The sequence below is a fragment of the Cucumis melo genome, chromosome 1 (assembly GCF_025177605.1).
Source record: "Cucumis melo cultivar AY chromosome 1, USDA_Cmelo_AY_1.0, whole genome shotgun sequence".
Lineage (NCBI taxonomy): Eukaryota > Viridiplantae > Streptophyta > Magnoliopsida > Cucurbitales > Cucurbitaceae > Cucumis > Cucumis melo.
Genome location: NC_066857.1, coordinates 30,066,358 through 30,090,208, shown reverse-complemented (window position 1 = coordinate 30,090,208; position 23,851 = coordinate 30,066,358). Strand labels below are relative to the sequence as shown.

The window sequence follows — 23,851 nt, the reverse complement described above, 5'->3', positions numbered from 1 at the left end:
GATGCCTGAAATAAACGCTAGTATGATGCAAATGACGATATAGTTGTGCTATAGCCTGTTATGTGTGGCAAGATCTATTATGGTTACGACGAATGTCGGGACGGAGAGTGTAGAAATGATTTATGTGACATGTTATATGCTGATGCCATGTGTATGTTTACTGCAATTAGGGTACCTGTTAGCTTGATTTCTGTTAGAGTCGTACCTGCATGGGTGTCCTTCGGGATCACCACCTATTGAGGACTGTGTGGTCCGACGGGACGCCAGTCTAGCATGATATAGACATGACTCGAGTGACTCGACGGGGTCCTCGCATCCCGACTGTCCTAGGTGTCCCCGGGCACCGAAGACCAGAGTTACGTTCCTACGGGAGCGCATGATTGCACGTGTTCGGGAACGTGCCAGAGATTGGGTACCAGTTATCAGGACTCTAACAGGAAGTTAACAGGCACCTAGTGGGACTAGTAGTGGGTCCCTTACTGAGTATTTTTATACTCATTCTCTCCATTTTATGTTTTCAGGTAGGGGACGAGGCAAGGGCAAGGGCAAGCTGGCGAGCGACCCGAAGTGAGACCGAGGAGGGCCATAGGGACTACCGCTTCCGCTTATTTCTTATTTCAGATTTTAGCATTTGAGTTTGAGTACTTTTTATTTTTCACTATCTTTTATGTAGATAGGGCCCGAGTAGGATTTCAGAACGTTTACACATTTTTGCATGACTACCTTGTTTATGTTTTTATAAATGAATTTCTTGAACCGTATGCTTTTAATAAAATTTTTAGACTTAAACCACTTGTTCTATATTTAGTAATGACTTCGATTCAGCATAAGGAGTTGGGTCGTTACAGTTGGTATCAGAGCACAGTGTTTTAGGTTCTGTAGACTGACCTACGATGTAAGTCATTTTTGTTTGGTTTTACTTCACCCTATGGCTATACGGTCCTTCGGCACTCGCCAGGTATGTCTAAAGCCTTGCTAATGTTAAGATTACAATTTTGCCTGAATAGTCTAAGACCTAGATATAGGGTGTTAAGTTCTTGTGGTGAAAAGTTTGTTGGTGAATTTTAGGGAGAATGCCGCCACGTAGAGGTACACGCCGAGGAGGTGGTAGGGGAGGCAGAGGAGCCGGTCGTGGCCAGCCGGAGGCGCCACCTGTTGCACCGGCAGTCGACCCAAACGCACCGGTCACCCAGGCGGATCTCGCCGCAATGGAGCAGCGTTATCAGGACATGCTGCAAGCTGCTTTGGCGCCTTTCCTTGCCGCCCAGCAGAACCAGGCCGCCCCTGTTCAGGCCGAGGCCGCCCCTGCTCAGGCCCAGGCCGCCCCTGTTCAGGCTCAGGCCGTCGCTCCTCCAGCCCCTGAGGAAGCTCAACCAGTACCAGTTCAACTGTCGGCCGAGGCGAAACACTTACGGGATTTCAGGAAGTATAATCCCAAGACCTTTGACGGATCCATGGACAACCCCACAAAGGCCCAAATGTGGTTGACGTCCATAGAGACTATTTTCCGGTACATGAAGTGCCCAGAAGACCAGAAGGTGCAGTGTGCAGTCTTCTTCTTGGAGGACAGGGGCACCGCCTGGTGGGAGACCGCGGAGAGAATGCTAGGGGGCGATGTAAGCAAAATAACATGGGAGCAGTTCAAGGAGAACTTCTATGCTAAGTTTTTCTCCGCCAATGTGAAGCACGCCAAGCTGCAAGAGTTCCTAAACTTGGAGCAAGGCGACATGACGGTGGAGCAGTACGACGCCGAGTTCGATATGCTGTCCCGCTTTGCTCCCGATATGGTAAGAGATGAGGCTGCCAGGACGGAGAAATTTGTTAGAGGACTCAGGCTAGACCTTCAGGGCATTGTCAGAGCCCTCCGCCCAGCCACGCATGCTGATGCACTACGTATAGCACTGGATTTGAGCCTGCCTGAGAGAGCCGATGCGTCTAAGGCTGCCGGCAGAGGGTCAGCCTTGGGACAGAAGAGAAAGGTTGAGACGCAGCCTGACGTAGCACCGCAGCGAACACTGAGGTCAGGAGGTGTCTTCCAGAGACACCGACGGGAGCTTGCAGCAGCCGGGAGGACTCTGAGAGAGCTACCCGCTTGTACTACCTGCGGGAGAGTCCACGGAGGTCGTTGCTTGGCTGGAAGTGGAGTCTGCTTTAGGTGCAGACAGCCGGGGCACACTGCTGATATGTGTCCTCGGAAACCCTTTGAGACGACACCGCCCCAGCCTTCTGCGGCCCAGCAGGGGAGAGTTTTCGCCACTACCCGGCAGGAGGCCGAGCGAGCTGGCACTGTGGTGACAGGTACGCTCCCAATTTTGGGGCACTATGCTTTTGTGCTATTTGACTCTGGGTCATCCCACTCGTTTATATCCTCCGTTTTCGTTCAACATGTGGGTTTAGAGGTAGAGCCTTTGGGTAGTGTTTTGTCGGTTTCTACTCCATCTGGGGAGGTCCTGTTATCCAAAGAACAAATAAAGGCATGTCGGGTAGAGATAGCGAATCGTATGTTAGACGTGACCTTGCTAGTGTTAGACATGCAGGATTTTGATGTGATACTAGGCATGGATTGGCTATCAGCCAACCATGCAAATATAGACTGTTATGGCAAGGAAGTTGTCTTCAACCCTCCCTCCGAGGCTAGTTTCAAATTCAGGGGGGCAGGCATGGTATGTATACCCAAGGTCATCTCAGCCATGAAGGCTAGTAAACTACTCAGCCAGGGTACTTGGGGTATTTTGGCAAGCGTAGTGGATGTGAGAGAGCCGGAAGTTTCCCTATCTTCCGAACCAGTGGTAAGAGAGTACCCCGACGTTTTTCCAGACGAACTTCCAGGACTTCCGCCTCCCAGAGAAGTAGACTTCGCTATCGAGTTAGAGCCGGGCACTGCCCCAATCTCGAGGGCCCCTTACAGAATGGCTCCAGCCGAACTAAAGGAGTTGAAGGTCCAGTTACAGGAGTTGCTGGACAAAGGCTTCATCCGGCCCAGTGTGTCGCCTTGGGGAGCCCCAGTATTGTTCGTGAAGAAGAAGGATGGGTCAATGCGCCTTTGTATTGACTACCGAGAGCTGAACAAGGTGACAGTCAAAAACCGCTACCCCTTGCCCAGGATTGATGACCTGTTCGATCAGTTGCAGGGAGCCACCGTCTTCTCCAAGATCGACCTGCGATCAGGCTATCACCAGTCGAGGATTAGGGACGGTGACATCCCCAAGACGGCCTTTCGATCGAGGTACGGACATTACGAATTCGTTGTGATGTCTTTCGGCTTGACTAACGCTCCTGCAGTATTCATGGATCTGATGAACAGGGTGTTTAAGGAGTTTCTAGACTCGTTCGTCATAGTCTTCATTGACGACATCCTCATTTACTCAAAAACTGAGGCTGAGCACGAGGAGCACTTACACCAAGTTTTGGAGACCCTTCGAGCCAACAAGTTGTATGCCAAGTTCTCCAAGTGTGAATTCTGGTTAAGGAAGGTGACGTTTCTTGGCCACGTGGTTTCCAGTGAGGGAGTTTCAGTAGATCCCGCAAAGATTGAAGCGGTGACCAACTGGACCCGACCGTCCACGGTTAGTGAAATTCGAAGTTTTCTGGGCTTGGCAGGTTACTACAGGAGGTTCGTGGAAGACTTCTCACGTATAGCCAGCCCGTTGACCCAGTTGACCAAGAAGGGAACCCCTTTTGTCTGGAGCCCAGCTTGCGAGAGGAGCTTTCAGGAGCTCAAACAGAAGCTAGTGACTGCACCGGTCCTGACAGTGCCCGATGGTTCGGGAAACTTTGTAATCTATAGTGACGCCTCCAAGAAGGGACTAGGTTGTGTCCTGATGCAGCAGGGTAAGGTAGTTGCTTATGCCTCCCGCCAGTTGAAGATCCATGAGCAGAACTACCCTACCCATGACTTGGAGTTGGCAGCTGTAGTCTTTGCACTGAAGATATGGAGGCACTATCTGTACGGTGAGAAGATTCAGATTTACACCGATCATAAGAGCCTGAAGTACTTCTTCACCCAGAAGGAGTTGAACATGAGGCAGAGGAGGTGGCTTGAGTTGGTGAAAGACTACGACTGCGAGATCCTATACCACCCAGGTAAAGCGAATGTAGTGGCTGATGCGCTAAGTAGGAAAGTTGCACATTCAGCAGCGCTAATCACCAAGCAGACCCCCTTACTCAGGGACTTTGAGAGGGCAGAGATTGCAGTCTCAGTAGGTGAGGTTACCGCACAGTTGGCTCAGTTGACAGTTCAGCCAACCTTGAGGCAAAAGATCATTGCTGCTCAGCTGAATGATCCTTATTTGGCAGAGAAGCGTCGCGTGGTAGAGACAGAGCAAGGTGAAGGCTTCTCCATATCCTATGACGATGGCCTTATGTTTGAAGGACGCCTGTGTGTGCCGGAAGACAGCGCAGTTAAGACGGAGCTTTTGACTGAGGCTCACAGTTCCCCGTTTACCATGCACCCTGGGAGTACGAAGATGTACCAGGACTTAAGGAGTGTCTATTGGTGGAGGGGCATGAAGAGGGATGTGGCAGACTTTGTCAGTAGATGCTTGGTGTGCCAGCAGGTGAAGGCACCTAGGCAGCATCCAGCAGGGTTGTTGCAACCCTTGAGTGTGCCAGGGTGGAAGTGGGAGAGTGTGTCGATGGATTTTATTACGGGACTGCCCAAGACCCTAAGGGGCTACACGGTGATCTGGGTCGTGGTCGACAGACTCACGAAGTCGGCCCATTTCGTGCCAGGGAAATCCACTTACACTGCCAGTAAGTGGGGGCAGCTATATATGACAGAGATTGTGAGACTACATGGAGTACCCGTATCCATCATTTCAGACAGAGACGCCCGTTTCACATCGAAGTTCTGGAAAGGACTTCAAATTGCATTAGGTACAAGGTTGGACTTCAGCACGGCATTCCACCCTCAGACTGATGGTCAGACAGAGAGATTGAACCAGATTTTAGAAGACATGCTGCGAGCCTGCGTACTAGAGTTTTCAGGAAGTTGGGACTCCCATCTGCATCTGATGGAGTTTGCCTATAACAACAGCTACCAGGCTACTATCGGTATGGCACCGTTCGAGGCTCTGTATGGCAAGTGCTGTAGATCCCCTGTCTGCTGGGGCGAGGTTGGAGAGCAGAGGATGCTAGGCCCCGAATTAGTGCAGACGACCAACGCAGCCATACAGAAGATCCGAGCTCGTATGCTGACAGCCCAGAGCAGACAGAAGAGTTACGCTGATGTACGACGTAAGGACCTCGAGTTTGAAGTGGGAGATATGGTCTTTCTGAAGGTTGCACCCATGAAGGGTGTTCTGAGGTTCGCGAAGAAGGGGAAGCTGAGCCCACGCTTCGTAGGGCCGTTCGAGATATTGGAGCGGATTGGCCCCGTGGCTTACCGCTTGGCGCTACCCCCATCGTTTGCTGCAGTGCACGACGTATTCCATATCTCCATGCTGAGGAAATATGTCGCAGACCCAACACATGTGGTGGACTTCGAGCCACTGCAGGTTAGCGAGAATCTGAGCTACGAGGAGCAGCCTGTCGAGGTCCTGGCAAGGGAGGTCAAGAAGCTTCGCAGTCGAGAAATCCCACTGGTCAAAATCCTTTGGCAAAACCATGGAGTGGAAGAGGCAACGTGGGAGAAAGAAGAGGATATGAGAGCCCAGTACCCCAAGCTGTTCGAGGATTAGAACTTTCGAGGACGAAAGTTTTTTTTTAGGAGGGAAGATTGTAACGCCCAACAATTTCGGTTTCCTTTTGTTTTGACCATTAATATTAATACTAAAGTGTGTTTATTATTAGTATTAAAGTAAAGTTTTTTTTTTATGTATTAATTTTGAAGTTAGGGGGTGAAATAAATTATTGGCTTAACAAATAAATGGCCTTGGAAAGGGTCAAAGGTGGTTATTGGAGGAGAGAGGAAAGAGGGTTTTAAAGATTTCTTTTATTATTTTTATTTCTTTTAAAAAGAGGCCTTGGGACTCGTGCGTAAACAGGAAGAGGAAAATTTTCAAGAAAGAAAAAGGGGGAAAAATTTTCCTATTGAAACCCTAGCCGCCGCACGCCGCCGCCGCCGCCGCCGCGAACCCGAGCCGCCAAGTACCCTTCTCTGTTCAGCAGCGCAGCCGAGCCGCAGTCGCAACCGAGCCGTCGCCGAGTTTCCAGCCGCGCCGGGAGAATCGTCCAAGCCGATCTGCGCAGCCGAGCGTCCGTCGGAGCAGCCGTCTCTCGCACGCCGAAGCCGAGTCGAAGCCGCCTCCGCGCGTCCGCAGCCAACCCGTCAGCCAGCCGAGGCGCGCCGCTCCGATCCGACGCAAGCGCAGCCGAAACGCCAGTCGGTAGCCGTCGCCGAGCGAAGCCGCGGTAGCCGGACCACCAACAACCGCCGCGCCGCCCGAAATCCGGAAGCCGAAGCCTCGCGCGCAAGGGTCCGACCGAAGACCCGCCCCGCGACCCGAACCGACGCGCGCCACCTTCCGGAAACCCGACCCGCGCCCGCGTGCACCCGTGCGTGAGCCGCGCCCGCGTGTGAAGCCGCGCCGCGCGCTTTTGCGTAGCCGAGCCGCGTCTCCCCTGTGGCAAGCCGAGCCGCGTCTCCCCCTGTTGCAAGCCGAGCCGCACGCGAAATCCCTGTACCGAGCCGAGCCGCGTCTGCCCAAGCCGAGCCGGTCCTGTCTTCTTCCAGCCGAGCCGCCAGGACTAAATTGGCTCCATCCACCTATATTTTGGTAAGCTAATTAATTATTGTGGTCTTTCCGGTAAGACTCCATGCTCGGACGTTAGTTAAATTAATTTGGGTCTAAATTAAATTATTTTCCTCAAGGGACGTCTTGGACCAAGAAATTACTGCAGCGCGGGATTTCTTCAGTAGGGGCTCGAGCACTGCAACCTCCTTCTAGGGCAAGTTAAATTCAATTGAGTCTCGAACCGTTGGTCGTTGGCGACCTATTTACGAATTTTGACTTATTAAACAGTTAGGACTTCGTCGCTTGGAAAACGTACTGCCTCGCGGTTAGGACTCGACAAGTAGATCTCCAGGTAAGAGATTCTACTACTAGTTTCATGTTTGAAGTATGAGACTGTGTATGCCCTATGTTGCATATTGAGGATTTGACAGTATGATGCCTGAAATAAACGCTAGTATGATGCAAATGACGATATAGTTGTGCTATAGCCTGTTATGTGTGGCAAGATCTATTATGGTTACGACGAATGTCGGGACGGAGAGTGTAGAAATGATTTATGTGACATGTTATATGCTGATGCCATGTGTATGTTTACTGCAATTAGGGTACCTGTTAGCTTGATTTCTGTTAGAGTCGTACCTGCATGGGTGTCCTTCGGGATCACCACCTATTGAGGACTGTGTGGTCCGACGGGACGCCAGTCTAGCATGATATAGACATGACTCGAGTGACTCGACGGGGTCCTCGCATCCCGACTGTCCTAGGTGTCCCCGGGCACCGAAGACCAGAGTTACGTTCCTACGGGAGCGCATGATTGCACGTGTTCGGGAACGTGCCAGAGATTGGGTACCAGTTATCAGGACTCTAACAGGAAGTTAACAGGCACCTAGTGGGACTAGTAGTGGGTCCCTTACTGAGTATTTTTATACTCATTCTCTCCATTTTATGTTTTCAGGTAGGGGACGAGGCAAGGGCAAGGGCAAGCTGGCGAGCGACCCGAAGTGAGACCGAGGAGGGCCATAGGGACTACCGCTTCCGCTTATTTCTTATTTCAGATTTTAGCATTTGAGTTTGAGTACTTTTTATTTTTCACTATCTTTTATGTAGATAGGGCCCGAGTAGGATTTCAGAACGTTTACACATTTTTGCATGACTACCTTGTTTATGTTTTTATAAATGAATTTCTTGAACCGTATGCTTTTAATAAAATTTTTAGACTTAAACCACTTGTTCTATATTTAGTAATGACTTCGATTCAGCATAAGGAGTTGGGTCGTTACAAAAATGGTGGACATGGTCCACGAGTTCCCTTCTCTACGAGGGGTGAGACATGGACTATATGTTTGGAAATCATGGACCACACCTATTTTTGTCATTTATTTATATTATCACGGTATTTTTAGAATAAATTTGCTAATAACTTTGTTTTTATCGTTCTCTTAAACAACTATATTATTATTTTAGGCTTAACCACATTTTCAAATATAGCCAAATGAATTAAAATATTTACAAAATATCATAGTGTATCCCACGGTTTTTTGACAATTTATCAAGGGGTATTTTAAAAAATATAACAAAGCGACAAAGTATTGTCACTATATAAAACAATTCCGAAAATGGAAAAAGCCCAAAGGCTAACCGTGTAAAATACAAAAAATACCCCGTCAACCGCACTGTCAACAATGTGCGCGTAATATATTTGCTATACGATCGTTTAGATTTGGCTATTGTTTGATGCATGATCGTTTAGATATGACTACAATTTATTTTTTCAATTATATCGTTTAATTTTGTTATTTAATTTGGTTACATTTAAATTTGGTTACACGATCGTTTAAGTTTGGCTAAACGATTTTTTTTAATTCTTTTGCTACACGATCATTTAGATTTGTTTATCCGATGATTTATTTTTTTATACGATCGTTTACATTTGTGTACTCCAATTTAAATGATTATTTTTTCAAGATTCTTTATACGCGATCTTTTAGATTTTGCTAGCGATTAGAAAATAAGAAAGACAATGGAAAGATTAAAAAAAGAAGAAAGACAATAATCGCAGCAAGGAGGAAGACGATGAAAAAATCGCATCGAAGAAAAGAAGTAAGGTAAAAGGACAAACTTGGAATATTTAAAAAATGACTAATTTTATGGAGTTTATTGTACGGATCGTAAATTATTTGGTGTTTTGTTATATTTATAAAAATTTCCCATTTATCAATATTTTCAAAAGTTTTTCCGTTAGTTTTTTTACAAAATTATTTCTTTTATATAAAAGTATATTTCATTGAGACATAAAAAGTAAATTTTGTTTTAACCAAAACTCTTTAATTTGGAGTAAAAATTTAGATATAAAATTTAGGTTTTTTTCCTTAAAAAACTCCCCTATATTTAAAAGGTGAATTAGTATAGATGGTGAATGAGAGATTTTTTATATTAAAAAATAGGGCAAAGAAGATATTAGTCAGAAATAAAAAGTAACTTTTTTTTTCTTTCATTTTACTTAAATTAAATTCTTTTAACGTGAAATAGATATTTATAAGATAAATTTAGATTTTTTTTAATTCTTTCCCATGTAATGTGGATTTAGAGATGTATTATTTGATTTTTTTTAAAAAAACCTTAATGTAACATCAATATATTTAATTGTGAAATTAGGAATTTGTGAATCCTTTCATGGTTTTACGTGAAATTACCTAATAGATCCTTATAAGAGTTTTTTTAAATAATGTATTTTTTAAAAGTAAGGTAAAAAATAAGATAAAAGACAAACTATTGAAAAAAATAGAATAATTTGGACGAAGTCGTGTACGCCATATAGGACTTTGGTTGGAAGTTGTCCATGATTTCAATCCGGGCCCCAAAATTTCTTATTTTTTAAAGATATTTAATATATATTATATTATATTATATTATATTATATTATATTAAATATTCAAATATCTAATTTTCAATTTCCAAAAATATCTTTCTTATTAAATATTTTTCCAAATTCCAATTTTTAATTTAAAAAAATACATTTTCTTATTAAATATACTTCCAAATTCCAAATTTCAATCCCCGATTTTTTAAAAAAAATATATATTAACAAAATATGTTATTAAATATTTAAATCTCCAAATTTCAATTTTCAATTTTAAGAAAAGTCTTTCCAAATTTCAAATTCCAATCTCTAAAAATATTTTTTCAAATTCCAAATTCTAATATTCAATTCTTTTAAAAGAGATATATATTAACAAAATATATTATTAAAAAATATATTAAACAAATATTTGTAACACTGATATTAGCAAAATATCTAATTTTTGTTAGAATCAAAATGAAAAAGTATGCGGAAATAATTCTAAAATTAGATATTATATTTTTTTAATAACATATTTAATAAGATATCTAATTTGGTAAGATATTTTTTAAAATTGAAAATTGAAATTTAGAAATATATTTAATAAAGAAATATAGTTTTAAAAATTGGAATTGGGAGATTTAAATATTTAATAACATATTTTGTTAATATATATTTTTTTAAAAAAATTGGAGGTTGCAATTCGAAATTTAGAAATATGTTTAATAAGAAAATGAAATTGAAATTTGAAAAAATATTTAATAAAAAAATATATTTTTAGAGATTGGAAATTAGAGATTTGAAATATATATATATATATATATATATATATTAAATATTTTTAAAAAATAAGAAACCGTGGGCTCCACACATTGAATCTGTACCCGACATTGTCAAAATTACTCTATTTTTGTGGATAATTTGTCATTTTACCTATTTTTCACGTTACTCTTGAAAAACACATAATGTAGAAAAAAAAATTTCCCTTTAACCCACCTTTAATTATATTTTCCTTTTCCGTTGAGGAAACATATTTGTCCTTAATAAAAAAGATTAATCTCCACACTCAAACAATCACTTATTTTTTTCTTCATCATGCATTTCATACTTCTTCAAAGCCCTCGCGTCCCAGTAATGGAGAATTGGGTTCCAGTAAAGGTCTTAGGTCAAGGTTCTTATGCGGTAGTTTGCTTAGCAAAACAATCATCGGCCATTAGAAAAAAATCTGATAATAATCTTCCCTACTATTTTGCTGTCAAACTTTCTCCTCTTCAACATAATTCTTCATTGTTGTGGGAAGAACAAGTATTGAAACAGTTCAAGGACTGTCCAGAAATTGTTCAATATTTGGGTAGTGAGATAACGAGAGGGAGAGATATTCGTAATGATCATGTGGATTTTTACACTCTGAAGTTGGAGTATGCTGCGGGAGGGACTTTGGATGACTTGATCGAACAAAGAGACAAGTTACCTGAAGCTGAGGTGAAAGATTATCTTCGAATGATACTTAAAGGTCTCTCTTGTATTCATAGTAAGGGATTTGTTCACGTTGATCTTAAGCCTAACAACATTCTTGCATTCCCTCAAAGTGATGGTAAGATGAAGTTAAAAATTGCTGACTTTGGACAAGCAGAGAGATCAAAGTATAGGGTTGATGATCAACATAAACAGTACCCGCCGTGTTGCAGTTCGTTCAAGTTTAAAGGAACACCTAGATATATGTCACCTGAATCCGTGGTATTCAACGAAGTCAATGACGCGGACGATATTTGGTCGTTGGGTTGCATTTTGGTTAAAATGATTTCTGGAAAGTCTGCGTGGGATGATTGTAAAGATTCTAAACAATTGATGATAAAACTTTTGGATAACAAGATTATGCCAACAATACCTGGGGAGTTATCCGAACAAGGTAAGGACTTCATTAAAAAATGCTTTATTCGAAATTATAAAGAACGGTGGACGGCTGAAATGCTACTCCAACATCCTTATCTCAATGAAGAAAATGAAGCTCCAATGAACAACAAGAATGAAGCTACAATGAAGAAAGATAATGAAGCTACAATGCAGAAGGATGATGAAGCTACAGTGGACGCCTCATGTTGTTTCAATAAATTGATTTTAAAATTCTCCATAGCAAAATTGTTTTTAACTTGTTTTAACCTATAGTCGAGCAATATTTCTTTTCACTCCCTCAACAATCAAAAACCAAGATGTAAATTCACATAAAAGTGTTGGGAAAAACAAAATCTCAAATATCATTTTCGTGTTGTATCGAAAAATCACTATCTTCGGTGCGACCTCGTGTTAAGTTGTATGCATGACATGAAATTCAGATTAGAATATGTGTTGTTGATAGTATTTAAATTTTAATTTTAGAAATTACAAAAAAATTTAAGCATTTTATTATATCTTTGTCACACATAAGTAACTAATTAACACTATTTAATTAATATATTTTAGAAGTTCAAATGAGAAAAAGTTATTCCTAGAGAATTCATTCCATGAAAATTCACATATGGGAAATCTCGTCCAATCCCATAGAGAATTTTGCAAGGGATGAAGAATGTAATGGAGTAATGGGAAGGGGATATAGAAGCCATCCGAGTTCTGTCTCACCCCGTTGTGGACATTTCTATCCGATACTGCTTTGCGACATTAGTAGAAAGTTAGCTTTTCAATTTTAGGTAATTAAAAAAAAACCTCCTGAAATTACACATGCATGAACCATATGTTGGTGTTTGATAAGAGCTTTTGTTACATGGATATATCATAAATCGAGGAATTTTATATCTTCTAAAAATGTGTATAGAACAATAATAAAAAAAAAAAAAAAAAAAATTCTTATATCCTATGTAAAGATATAAGTAATAACAAGATTATGACTTAGGTTAAAAATGAAAAAAAGTATAGTCTAACTAACGTAAAACTTTTACGGTAGATTTTAACGCCTAAAATTTGATTTATTTACCCCACGTATTGTTTAAAAATAAAAGACTTAAATTGAAAATAAATGCAACTCAATTATTAATTTAAATAATTTTTTTAATAGAAATATGATTGATATTATTATTTTATTATAAACTTATAAAATTGAAAGGTTGATATTGACATCTAAAACTCAGTCCACGATGAAGTAAAAAAAAAAAAAAAAAAAAAAATATATATATATATATATATATATATATATATATAAATACTAATTTTGTATGTCCATTTTTGTACAAATGACCTAACTCATGTTGGGTCAATGTTGATTAATGAACTAAAATTTTAAAACAATGAATATCAACCTTTTGCTTACTTCACACATATCACTTAGATTGTGCTAATAACTTTGTCTATCTCTCTTGCTTGCACTTTTCACCAAATCCATGTGCTCTTATTTTGCTTTCTCCTCTTCAAACATGGAAAAAGTAGAGGAAATTCTTGCGCTTGCGATAAACAACTATAAAGTAACATAAACACGAGCGTAAAGATTCATCAAAGTAAGTTGATGGCCTAAAGGGGTGAGAGTTCGTCAAAGTATATATAGCTGATGTATGGTGAAACAATAGCCGCAAACGCACGAGAAGGGAAGAAGTTTAAGAAATATATGGAGGAAAAAAAGGCAACGTGAGTGTGAAAGACAAAAATAATAGAAATGTTTTTTAGCACAACAATTACAAAAAAAAAAGAACTTTTAAGAAAAAAGTCGTGTCAATTTCTATCAAGCTTAGTGCACTTTTGACAAATAGAAAAAGAAATTAAAAATTAAGTAAAAATGAAAGAAAGATCATGAATATTAGTAGAATAAAAGTTCATTATCCATTATGCTTATTGTGAATCATAGCCAAGTGTCATTCTCTCTGGTATCTAACTTGAAGATGCCAACTCTTAGTGATCATCTCAAACTTACCAAATTGCATATAAATAAATAGTGGTATTTAGTGGATTTTTGAATATACACTTTTGATAGAAATTCATGAAATTTAAAGAGTAGAGAAATTTGAAAATTTTGAGTTTTTAGAATTTCTTTATACTCTATTTGTAGAAAAACTTTCATAAATAAAACAAACTACCCAAATATTTCCTCCTTTACTCCTTTTTTGAAATGCAATTTCTTTCCATCTTTCTTCTTTGGTAACAAAATCTAAAAGATCCATAAAAAATCTTGAAAAAAAATTCTTTAGAAATTTAGATTAGATTAGGGTAACCAAATCTATAAAGAATCTTAGAAAATAGTTTATTCAAATTAAATGATTGTGTACCAAACAATAACTAAATATAAATGATTGTGTATCAAATATATTATGTGCGTTACCAAATATATTACGCGCGTTACCAAATATATTACATGCTTGATGATGCATTTTTGTATTTTCCATGACGGCCATGCAGACGTTTTCAGTTTTTAGAATTATTCTACAGCATATTTATTATTTTTTTTAAAGACCACTTATATTTTAATATTATATATTATTTGTTTTAATATTATATTCTCTCCCTTTGTTTCTTATTTTTAGGAGAAAAAGAATAAAAGTAATTAACCCTAAAGATGCCACGCGCGGACAGCCTTCTCTCCCACAAACTCTGGTGGCTTCTCTTCTCCTCTCACTCGTTGTTGATGAAAAAAATCGTCAAACAATTTTGTAAAGATGGAATTTTCTCGACAGTTATCCGAAACCCAATTCGTTTGAAGAAAAAAAAAATCCCATTTTCTTCTCAAACAATCTAAAATTTAATCGATTTTCCACCATTGTTGAACACAGAGAACAAACCCAAGAAGAAAACCATAGAGCAGGCATTTTGTAGAGACCAAAAATGGCCACTTCTCTTTCTTCTTCACAAACTCTTCACACCCTCTTCTGCAAAAACCTCCCCATTTCTCTGTCTTCTTCCTTTCTCTCAATTCCCAAGCCTTTATCCCCTCTTCCTCTCTGCCACCGCTTCCTTCCTCTCACTAACAATCGTCTTCATTGCCGCCGTGGCATTGTGGTTCGGTCCCAGTCTGAAAATGGCGTCGAAGCTCTTCGGCCATATGATTTTGATCTCTTTACTATCGGTGCAGGCAGTGGGGGTGTGCGAGCTTCCCGCTTTGCTGCTAATTTTGGTGCTTCCGTGGCGGTTTGTGAGCTTCCTTTCTCCACCATTTCGTCCGATAGTGCTGGAGGTGTTGGTGGGACGTAAGTTTTAAATTTCTGCTTGAATTTGATATTCTGCAATTTGGGCAATCTGAATTGAGGTGTTTTCAATTTATACTGGCTTTATGAAACGATCTTTTTTGGGGGTAGGGCTTTGAAATGAGAATTTAGGAATTGGTCATACATGGCTTATTGCTACGTTATTCTTAATAAAACTATGCATGTATTATTATTATTATTATTATTATTGATGTATGAAATTTACAAAAGACGGGCGAGAGGCTCTAGCCATTAGAGTTACAAAAATAATCTGCAATTGGTCTAGGGGGAAGAGAGATTGTAAGGGCTATAGAAAGATGTACATATGCAACAAGTCATAGCAAGATAGATAATATATTCGAAAAAGCTATCAAGAGGGCTTCCCTTTTCTTTCAAAAGTGCTTACTAGAATTATTTGGTTAGATTCTTTTAGCTATTTATGGTTTTTGTTAGAATCTCTGTTTTTCTTTGGGCCTTGGTTCCTAGAGTTATTTTCTATTTATTTGCTAGGTCTTATCTCTCCTTTCTGCACCTTTTTTTTGAGTTTGGCTCCTTTTCGCGAGGTTTTTCCTTGTATTCTTTCATATACCTCTCAGTGGAAGTCAAGTTTTCTCATTGGGAAAAAAAGTTTACATTTGGGGTTGTAGAGCTTGGATCAATTATCTTGCTGCTCTGGCAGGAAGTTTTGTGTGTGATAGGATCAATACCCCACCTCCAGTATTTTCGAGATGTTAGTCTTAGTAAGCAAACGTTTAACTCCATTGGCCTTCCCATGTTTTCTTCTTATTTTTATAGAAATTGATATGTTGCTTTGTCTGTATGATGCTCTGCTTTAAAATATGAATGTATTTCAATTCCCATGTGCCCTATCTTACAATTAGATTGCCAGATGTGTAATTCGTGGATGTGTACCGAAGAAGCTACTCGTATATGCATCAAAGTATGCACATGAATTTGAAGAGAGTCATGGCTTTGGATGGAAATATGACACTGAACCGAAACATGACTGGAGCACCTTGATTGCGAACAAGAATGCTGAATTACAACGACTAACTGGTATCTACAAAAACGTTTTGAAAAATGCTGGCGTCACCTTGATTGAAGGCCGTGGAAAGGTGGGGCAACACTGTGAGTTCATGATTTTAGCACTAAATGTTACTGTTCTACTTTTCAAATACTGTGTTTTTGCTCAGAAATTTTTGATACATACACGACGTTTTATTTCCCTTTTAACTCTTGAGATCCAATCTTGTATAGTTCTGTACAATGAACTTGTTATACAATCGTTAAGTGCATGCATTTCAACAATATCTACAGATTCTGGATGAACACACGGTTGATGTAGATGGGAAAATTTACTCGGCTAGACACATTCTAGTGTCAGTTGGGGGGCGCCCTTTCATTCCTGACATTCCTGGTAGTGAGTATGCTATAGATTCTGATGCTGCCCTTGAATTGCCATCCAAACCTGTGAAGATTGCCATAGTTGGAGGTGGATATATTGCTCTAGAGTTTGCTGGCATCTTCAATGGTTTGAAAAGTGAAGTCCACGTATTTATACGACAAAAAAAAGTGCTTAGAGGCTTTGATGAAGAGGTGAAACATTGTTGATGATTTTATTCTTGCTTGCTCGGCAATTTTCCTTAACATCCATATGCTCATGGTTGTTTTATTTATTCTAGATTAGAGATTTTGTTGCGGAACAGATGTCACTAAGAGGAGTTGAGTTCCATACAGAGGAGGTACCACAGGCTATCCTTAAATCAGCAGATGGGTCGTTATCTCTGAAGACTAGCAAAGGAACAGTTGAAGGCTTCTCACATGTGATGTTTGCAACAGGGCGCAGGCCTAATACAAAGGTACAATGTTACATTTCTTTTTTTCTTTTTTTTTTTCTTTTGGTAACCACCTTATCATAACCATGGTATTAAATTTTCATTGAAATGTCAACATTTCCATCGACATTGTTCACATTTCCATGGGCTCAACTTCGGCATGAGGGGTGAATTGACATTTCCATTTTTTGGTACAAAATTCATGCAACATAAACAATAAGCAACAAAACATCACTTATGTGAATATCATATAAATAATGGATATTTTAATTTGTTTAGAAAGCATAAAATCTTTATTTATTGATATAGACATTTTAACAAATTTTTTGTTTTATATACTTCTTAGAAATATTCATCGAATTTGATATTTTATTTATATTTTCATCGATATTTCCATAAGATTGTGTCATCGACATTTTGTCAATGTCAATGATCCGAAGTGATTATACCCGGCTAAAATTGGAATAGAAGGGGTGAGCAGTTTAAAACTGTTGTAAGCATAACTATTGTTTCTGAAAAAACAAGCCGTATTAATTTCTTACTCAAAGGGTGCATTATTCATTTTTAAGAAGATTCTTATCTAAAACAGAAAAGGAAATGATATCCTAACTAGGATAAGACTTCACTTACATCTAATTGAGTCATATATGTAGTATGTACAGAACAATTATATTAAAAAATCTCAAAAGAAAAAAATTGAAGATGTAGATATGCAAGTTAGTATTGGGATACCACCTAACAAAGAAATACAAAGTAAATGCAAGAACACTGAAATATAGAATTATATTGAAAAATATGCTATAATATCATAAAAACAAGTAACAATGTTGTAAGCGCCAGCTTTTTGAGAGGACTAAACTTTCCCAAATTTCCAACTAAACCCACAAAATTCTTCACACCCCTCCCAGCCCACTACCTCTATTTATACTAAAAGCCCTAACAAACTTACTAATTAATTACTAATATGCTTCTTCTGAAACCCAACCTAATATTCTACTAATAATCTTACTATTTCCATAACCAGGAGTCTTACAATTTGATTTTTTTTTAATTGCTGACAAGAGGGGTCAATTATGGTATTAGTCTTACAAGAGTATTCTGGAAATATTTCTTTCGCCAATCTTTTTCAGTTAATAATCAATAATGACGGACTATGATGTAAATATTTAGTCTTTTAATCCCTATGGTTTCTTTTTTCCTCTCATAATCATCATTGGATGCTCTCTATAGAACAATGTATGATATTGTTCTCTTCAAACAAAAAAATCAAATGAATTATGCTTTCGTAGATTTTTTTTTATTACTCCGAGGAACCTTTGCTAGTGTCTTATCATGTTCTTGAAATGGGTTACAACTTACAAGTATACTATTCATTGCTGGTTTAGTTAATTCAACTCATACTTGTTTACAGAACTTGGGATTGGAAGAAGTAGGTGTAAAAATGACCAAAAATGGAGCAATTGAGGTAATGCCTTTGGTTTGCTTAGCATTCGTTTCTTTTTTGTTTAAATCTGTTAAGAACCTTATTTTCTGTTTTTGCAGGTTGATGAATACTCCCGTACATCAGTTCCTTCAATTTGGGCTGTTGGAGATGTTACAGATAGAATAAACCTTACTCCTGTTGCTTTGATGGAGGGAGGAGCATTAGCAAAAACTATATTTCAGAATGAGCCTACAAAACCTAGCTATAGGTATATCAATCTTATGCTAATTTGTTAGCAATTGGCGTAGTGTGATCTGACAACTCTCTGGAATTCTTGTGTTGATCTTCTTTTGGCTCTCTTTTTGATGGTGTAATTTTCTTGAACATCCTACTTTTTACGTAGTGCCGTTCCTTGTGCTGTTTTTTCCCAGCCACCAATTGGAATAGTTGGACTTACCGAAGAGCAGGTAAGAAGAGATTATATGTTTAAAGTATAGGTGTCAGTATCCTAAGCTACACTCATTTTTGTGCATCTCACCTAGTTGTCCAATCATAGTTTGTCATGTGACAAACTTTTTTTTTAATCTTCTTTTACGTGTAATTCGAGTGAGATGCACAAAGGCGTACCTTAAGTATTGCCTTTTTCATTATGTTAACATTTCAATAATTGCAATGTAGGCCATACAAGAACATGGTGATGTTGACATCTACACAGCAAACTTTCGGCCCTTGAAGGCGACACTCTCAGGGCTTCCAGACCGAGTTTTTATGAAGCTTGTAGTCTGTGCAAAGACGAATAAGGTTTTAGGACTGCACATGTGTGGTGACGATTCACCAGAAATCGTGCAGGTCTTTCTAAACCTTTTCATCAGTATCCTTCACATCGTCTCTCTCTTTTACTGATATTAATTCAAAATTTCACAACACACGAGGTTTTAATGGGCAGGGTTTTGCAGTGGCTGTGAAAGCTGGTTTGACCAAGGCAGACTTTGATGCTACCGTGGGTGTTCATCCTACAGCGGCTGAAGAATTTGTCACCATGCGAACTCCTACAAGGAAGACTCGGAGAAATCCTGAGGTTTGTTGACAATGATAAGCCTGTGCTGGTTCACCAATTTGCAATTTTTGATGTCTTCGACTGATAAATAATGAACCATTGCCTTTTAACAATTTAGAATGCACAAATTGGCTTGGAAACTGATATCATTTGGGTTACTATCTGTTAGGAAAAGTCAGAATATGAGGCTAAAGCTGCAGCAGGGGTATAAAACGGATGCAAGCTTAATCAATTTGTAATTCAAAAACTTAGTCAGTCCATTCAGGTATCCACTCTCTTGACCTGCATACCATTTATACGAGTTCTTTATAAGTGTGATGTAACTTTCATTGAATTTGTTTCCACTGCTACTACAATGATTATAACTTTAAGAGATAGAAATGTTGATGTCAAGTTATTAAGGCGTTATTTATGCTCCAGAAGTTGAGAAAATACCGTGAAACTATGATGATATATTTCCACATCAGTGAACCTGAAAAGTTCCTTTGATAATAAGCCACACTCTCTTTGGTTATTTTATAGGTGAACTTAATACCAAGAGAGAGATTCAGGATGATGTAAATGAACCATTCTCTTATCAGCTGCAGCCTCTATATGCTTATTTTTCAGTGTCAATTTATTTGGCATCCAATCTGAGCATAATTTAGTAGATAAGAGACTAAATTTGAAATCAAATTATCATTTCAAAGGTTGATGGTTTATGGTTTAATCCCATAACTCTGAATTAAAAAGAAAAATAAATTTCATTAAGCATATAATTCATTTTCAATTAATGTTCCAGCCCTTGAAGCGACCATCCCAAAATTCAAAATCACACTTTCACCTAGGTTCCATCCTACCATCCATAGAGAGATAGAAATTTTGACACTTCAAGAACCCTCCCAAGTTTGATATTTTTCCCACCACCTAATGTCAGCCATGAGTAGCCCAACCCCCTTAGCCTTAAGAAGCAATGTCAAAGAGAACGTAGATTGAGATGAGATGGCAGACTCCGTGCTATGTGGTTGAATGATAACGTATAGAATCAAACTCTCATGCATAGGAGTGTGGAGGTTTGAGTCCTTTTCTATCCCTTCCTAAACTCTGTAGCCTTCTGCAACTCAATTTGTGTTAGTTCCTTCCAACCTAAAAAGTACGGACATTTAAATTAGGCTAGAGTGCCCTTGTCCAACACTAATGGACACATATCAAACACTTACTACTGTAAACGGCCGAAGTAGGACTAACATTTGTTTTACATTCACTATATACATGTTAAGTATACTAACTATATGTATATATGTAATATGTTTTTATAAAATACTTAGGAGATATAATAATAACAAAAAGATTAATATTTTTTAGAACAAAATACACCGAACTAAGCATATAAATGCGTTAAACTCATTAACTTGCATATAACAATACAAGAACAATAAGCCTGGTGGGTGAACTTGAAGTTTCCTTTTGTTTCCCTTTTTTCCTTTTTGTAGCTCAGCAACTCATCTTTTACAGGTTGACTATGAAAGGTACAGGAACGGACAGCCCCGACGTCGGATTTGATTAATGGCGATGATAATAATGATGAAGAGCTTGTTGAAACTGGTCGTACAAAATCGATAACTTTACAAGGATGCGAATTTCAAATATTGCAGCTTTGAAGAACAGTGGATTCACTATGTTGTTCTCTTTTTTTCCTCTTTTTTTTTTTAATTTATTTTTCATTAACATTTTGAGGAGCACGGATTAAATCTGGAGTCGTCATTGAGTGGATTGTCTTGATAGTTCTGGATGTATATCTTTCTTATTTAATGGGTGGGTATTTCCGTTTCTGTTTGTTCTGTTTCCAAAATTTTACTGCCCTGTGTCTATATTTGTTCCTTCGCTTCTGTGTGAAAACTTATGTTGTAAATATTGATATGATGGGTATATTGAGTTCTGAATTTTATGAAAATGTCGATGTTTTTAAATGTTATGTCATAGAGGGGTTCAAAATACTATAAATTTTCAGTTTTGTTTCAATTTAGTCCATAGATATATTTTAAAATATTATCAAGTTTAGTTTTAATTTGGTCTTTAAACATTAGGTTTCAAATTTTATACTTTTAACCTTGGTTTTTTGGTTTTTCACCAAATAATAATTTAAGCAATACCCTAGGATTTGGATTTCGGATTCAGCATGACAGCTTTGGAATTTCCTACATTAATGTCATCCTTGTTTAACTTAGAAGAAATATTAGAGTGAAAGTTGTCATGGGAAAAATCTTAGGTCATCCAACTTTTATGATCGACTCATTGAGAAGGAATGTGTATCTTATTAATATAGGTAATAACTTTCTATTCTTTTAAGTTTTTTTATCGAAGGTGTACCCTATTGATATTGTTAATAACTTTTCATTCTTTACTTTTTTAACTTTAAGTTCTCATGATTTTTCTCATTCAGATGTGATAGTGGTTCGTTCGTGTTCCTTTTCTAAACTCGGGGCGTTACAATTTTTCATCACAACTAGAATTAAATTTTAAAATTTTATTTCATAATTATTTTAAATTACATCATTGAATTGCAATATTTTGAAATTTAGAAATCAAATAAAAACCAAACCTAAAACCTAAGAATCAAAAGGTATTTTTTCTTAATAAGACATATTACGAATTTTTGTTTCTAAATAGCGAGAATAGTGAGAATTCTATTAGACACAAATTTGAAAATTTAAGGTGAGCTTATTCTTAACAACTTTGATTTTTTTTAAACCTATTTGACAAAACGACACAAATCTCAAAATTCACGCTAAAACACTTTTTTTAAAATTACACATTTGAACTTTTCATGTTATATTTCTTTCAAAAGAAATTTACCATGCACTTGATAAGTAATATAAAAAAATAATAATAATAATTACTATTATTTACAAGTAAGAAATTTTTGAAGTCAAATAACAGACAATGTAAAATAATTAGCAAAGGTTTAAATCTAACTCTCAAAATCTATCAATAATAGATCATATGTGTTAGAATTTATGTCCTAAAACTCGTAGTTTGTAATCATATTCTATTCAATAAAATCGTTATTGAAAAATTGAATACTATAATCTTAAATCCAATAAACTAAGATCCCAAGGCTATTTTAAGTAAACTTAAATTTTATGTAGAGACATAAATATGGATTAAGTTCGAGTAAATAGCCTAAATAACCTATAGTATATCAATAAAGATTGGGCGCCTTATTCAGAGATACTATGGATACGGCTGGCTTTAGAGTTAATACAAACGATGTAATCCTGAATCGTTCATGTATATACATGAAAGTGGGGGCACCCTATGTAAAGGGTTTGCATAAGACAGAACCATGAAATAGTCACTTTTACGTTATAACGTCGTTTACTGTTCAAAACTGACTATCTTGATTATTGATGATCTAGGTAACTTAATCTTAATCCTGAGCTAACTGTGAACTCTTGTTCTCATGAGATTATCCTTAGATCTGCATAAGTGAGGGCAACTCGTTAGCGTTGGCCCAATAAGCCTCCCATTTCAGGGGTAAGATCGGGTGGATAGATGGGAACATAGGATGCAAGACGAAATTCACTCCTACCCGCTTTAGGGTTAGTAGATAGGTTGTTCTTAGACTGAATCCAAGTCTTGGACAAAGGGGCCCCACCCTCTCATTGGTCCGAGAGGGATTCGGTTCATAGGTTAGACTTTAAACTAATTGTTCAATAGTGGATCAGTGGGACTAAAGAAGAAAGATGTAGTCTTAGGGATAAAACGATACTTTTCAACCTAGCCAAGCTTACGAACAACTTGTGAAAGATTAACTTAATGATCATGGTTATATCAAATGGACATAAATATATTTATAGTAAGGGGAGTGCAACTACGTGACTTTAGTGGAATGACCTGTTAGTTAACGAATGTTGATTAGCTTGGTATAAAAGAGTTTAGCCTGTTAATCTCGGATCGTTGGAGCCCATGATCTATAGTCCATTAGGTTCCCCTGCTAGCTCATATGGAATAAACTTAGAACAGTATGATGGAATGAGTCAAATTGTTTGAACTAAGAGATGAGAGAGAAACCGACAAGTATATGTGATATAGCAGTCGGTTTTAGGTTACTAATAGAGCTTTATGCTTAAATGAGATTTAAATATTAAAGATATGAATGTGGATTCATACCCGGAAGCTCGGAAAAGATGGAAATAGTTAAAGTTGTAAAAAGTCAAAATGTTGACTTTTAACTTTGAAAAGTTAAACTTTGACCAGCAATATATTCAAATGCGATTTGAATCTTGAGAAAATAAATGCGGATGCATGCTCAGAAGGTCAAAATTAGTCAAGAAGGACAAAATTGTAAAAAGTCAAATGTTGACTTTTTAGTTTGAAAAGTCAAAGTTTGACTTTGATCAACTGACAATTTTACCCTTTAATTAAAGTTAGTGGAAAAATCCAACATTTTGTTGGATAAACTCACTAACTATAGTGGGCTAGGTGTTAGCAAACTATAATGGCATTAAGCCCACTAATGGTTAGTGGGTTATGTGTTGTTTGCCCATGTGATTGCATGCACATGCAACCTTGCATGAAAAGCCTCTATAAATTTGGCTCTTAGGGCCTCAAGGAAGAAGGTTGGCTGATTTCCTAAAAAACAAAATTGGGCTGGTTTTTTTTTCTAAAAAATCAAACCCAACCTATTTCCATACTTTTCCATCTTTTTTCTCTCTATCGATTTCCTTCATCCAACAGGTCCCACAACCCGGTTCTGAGTCCAGATGATAATAGATCAACCCTAGTGGTGGTTTAAGCATCAATCGGACCTTCGAACGTAAGTTCTTCCTTAAAACCCTAATTTTAAACTTTTTTCGGTTTGGGGTTATTTTGTTAATTAATT

The 23,851-nt window shown here is 38.0% G+C and overlaps 2 protein-coding genes across 4 annotated transcripts; both read left to right on the top strand.

The window, feature by feature from the left end:
• Positions 1 to 10,647: 10,647 nt before the first annotated feature.
• On the top strand, positions 10,648 to 11,679 carry LOC103503238 (mitogen-activated protein kinase kinase kinase 20-like). Its single transcript, XM_008467379.2, has one exon. It carries the CDS (start codon positions 10,648 to 10,650, stop codon positions 11,677 to 11,679), a length of 1,032 nt encoding a protein of 343 aa, XP_008465601.2.
• A 2,356-nt stretch (positions 11,680 to 14,035) lies between these two features.
• On the top strand, positions 14,036 to 20,802 carry LOC103492622 (glutathione reductase, chloroplastic). 3 transcript variants are annotated; one of them, XR_007815506.1, is made up of 11 exons: positions 14,036 to 14,675; positions 15,562 to 15,787; positions 15,990 to 16,268; positions 16,355 to 16,531; positions 17,919 to 17,972; positions 18,050 to 18,198; positions 18,334 to 18,397; positions 18,609 to 18,779; positions 18,877 to 19,008; positions 19,157 to 19,252; positions 20,482 to 20,802. XR_007815506.1 is itself a non-coding variant. In XM_051079413.1 (10 exons), exons 1-10 carry the CDS (start codon positions 14,314 to 14,316, stop codon positions 19,196 to 19,198), a joined length of 1,656 nt encoding a protein of 551 aa, XP_050935370.1. In that variant the 5' UTR covers positions 14,046 to 14,313; the 3' UTR covers positions 19,199 to 19,380. The 3 variants fall into 3 exon arrangements, 1 of the variants encoding a protein (XP_050935370.1); XR_007815525.1 differs by having other exon boundaries at positions 14,046 to 14,675; positions 20,496 to 20,802; XM_051079413.1 differs by lacking the exon at positions 20,482 to 20,802 and having other exon boundaries at positions 14,046 to 14,675; positions 19,157 to 19,380.
• Positions 20,803 to 23,851: the final 3,049 nt, after the last annotated feature.

Coding starts and splice junctions, on each gene's coding strand:
- LOC103503238 (XM_008467379.2), top strand. CDS start 10,648: ATGGAGAATTGGGTTCCAGTAAAGGTCTTAGGTCAAGGTTCTTATGCG.
- LOC103492622 (XM_051079413.1), top strand. CDS start 14,314: ATGGCCACTTCTCTTTCTTCTTCACAAACTCTTCACACCCTCTTCTGC. Junction 17,973..18,049: donor CCAAAAATGGAGCAATTGAG/GTAATGCCTTTG, acceptor CTGTTTTTGCAG/GTTGATGAATACTCCCGTAC. Junction 18,398..18,608: donor TTGGACTTACCGAAGAGCAG/GTAAGAAGAGAT, acceptor ATTGCAATGTAG/GCCATACAAGAACATGGTGA.